Here is a 2,161-nt window from a genome sequence, read left to right as displayed (position 1 = left end):
GGCTACTTGGAAGGCTGAGGCGGAAGGATCGCCGGAGCCCAGCAGGTGGAGGCTGTGGTGGCCGGGAGCGGCCACTGCACTCCGGTCTGGGCAACAGAGTGAGACTGCAACTCAAAAAAAAAAAAAAAAAAAAAGCAGGATTGGCTGGGCTCGGTGGCTCAGCCTGTAGTCCCAGCACTTTCGGAGGCTGAGGTGAGAGGATTGCCTGAGCCCAGGGATTCGCGACCTGCCTGGGTGACTTGGTGAGTACTTGTCTCTAACGATAAATCCCAAAACTAGCCAGGAGTGGTAGCATGTATCTGTAATTCCAGCTACTTGGAAAGTTGAGGTGGAAGGATCCCCTAAGCCCAGCAGGTCAAGGTGGCAGTGGCTGTGAGCGTGCCACTGCACTCCAGCCTGGGCGACAAGAGTGAAACTCCAACTCAGAAAAAGAAATAAATAAAAAAATAAAGGAAACCCCTTTTTCTTCTCAAAACCCCATTCTCTGGGATACAAGGCTCCTGGCTATTGTAATGCCTGTTATGCCCACCAGATGGCAGGAGCTGCTAGATGGGCGTGTGAGTCCCATGTTGGCCAGAGGCGCAGGCAGGTTTATGAAGGATTGTTGGGGAGCTCAGTGGCTCAGCCTGTAATCCCAGCACTTTGGGAGGCTGAGGTGAATGGATTGCCTGAGTCCAGGGGTTCGAGACCAGCCCGGGCAACTTGGCAAACCCTCATCTCTACAATAAATTAAAAATTAGCCGGGCATGGTAGCGTATAGTCCTGGCTATCTGGAAGGCTGAGGCAGAAGGATTGCCAGAGCCCGCGGGTTCAAGACCAGCCTGAGCAACATGGTGAGACCTCTTCTCTACAATAAATCAAAAATTAGCCAGGCATGGTAGTGCACACCTGTATTTCCAGCTACTTGGAAGGCTGAGGCGGAAGGATCACCGGAGCCCAGAAGGTGGAGGCTGCGGTGGCCGTGAGTGTGCCACTGCACTCCAGCCTGGGCGACGGAGTGAAACTCTGACTCAGAAAAAAAGAGAGAACTGGGGGAAGATCCCCTGAGTCTTCAGTCTTCAGCTTGACTATCTCGAACTGTGTCGCGTCCTATTTATATGACCTGTTAGGTCACTGCTGTGGGAGTGGGACCAGTCCCTCATCTCACTGGGGGAAACGTACACAGGTGGGCCCATGGGAATCACTGGGCTCATCCCGGGTGGCTGGCCATAAAGAGACCTTCTGTGTCAGGGAGCCCCTGGGAAGTACAGCAGAGCAGGGAACAGCACACAGGTGTCAGACCGATCTGGGTTCAAATCCTGGCCCTGTCCATCACCAGCTATGTGGTTTAGGGCAAGGGATCAGAGTGATTTCTCCACCTGTGAAATGGCATATCATGCTCATCTTACAAACTGATAATAAAGGGTGAAGAAAAGACGTGGGTGAGGTGCTTAGCCTGCGTCCCGTCCCCAGGCTTGGGATCCTGCCTTCCAGGCTGCAACTCTGACCAGGGACGGGGCTCTCCATCATAGACCAGCTCTCAACCTCATCTGCCTCAGACCCCTACCTGGCCTCGAAGTTGCTCCTCCTGCTGGGTGGTAAATTCCGTGCGGCAGTGGCGGGGAACCTCCATCTCCGCCACAATCTCGCCAATCCTCTGTTGCATGGCCGCACACTCGTCTGCAGAAAAGAAGTCTTCCAACACCAAGAATCCATCCTCCTGGAACTGCAGGCAGGATCGAGACTCAGGCTGGTCTCAGACGCGTGTCCTTGTCCTCAAATGCGCTTTATGACCCACATTCACCCCCAGAGCTGCGTGAAGGCGAGCGTGACCCTCCCCCAGTGGGCATAGTATCTGGTACCCAGGGAGGAACAATCAGTATTGGTTGCTCGAATGAAGGAAATGGAAGGGAGTCGTCCCTTTGGGAGGCTGAGGCAGGAGGATGGCTTGAGACCAGGCTGGCCAACGTGCAAGATCCTGTCTCTACAAAACTATTTTTTGTTTTGTTTTTTTTTAGTTGGAATTTCACTCTGTCGCCCAGACTGGAGTGCAGTGGCCACTCCCGGCCACCGCAGCCTCGACCTGCTGAGCTCCGATGATCCTTCCACCTCAGCCTTCCAGGTAGCCGGAATTACAGGCACGCGCTACCATGTCCGGCTGATTTTTTGATTTATTGTAGAG

General features: G+C 53.9%; 1 protein-coding gene across 2 annotated transcripts in view; it reads right to left on the bottom strand.

Annotated features, from left to right (window-relative positions):
• Nucleotides 1–2,161, bottom strand: part of PHYHD1 (phytanoyl-CoA dioxygenase domain containing 1) — an 11,973-nt gene that overhangs the window by 8,313 nt on the left and 1,499 nt on the right. For both annotated transcript variants that reach the window (XM_008074816.2, XM_008074817.1), the window contains exon 2: nucleotides 1,547–1,705. In XM_008074816.2, the coding sequence (XP_008073007.1) occupies nucleotides 1,547–1,705 (159 nt within the window). The remainder of the gene's footprint in view (nucleotides 1–1,546; nucleotides 1,706–2,161) is intronic.

The sequence above is a fragment of the Carlito syrichta genome, unplaced genomic scaffold (assembly GCF_000164805.1).
Source record: "Carlito syrichta isolate Samal-C Ts95f unplaced genomic scaffold, Tarsius_syrichta-2.0.1 Scaffold117922, whole genome shotgun sequence".
In the NCBI taxonomy this organism is placed as follows: Eukaryota; Metazoa; Chordata; class Mammalia; order Primates; family Tarsiidae; genus Carlito; species Carlito syrichta.
This window is presented reverse-complemented; position numbering and strand designations above follow the sequence as displayed.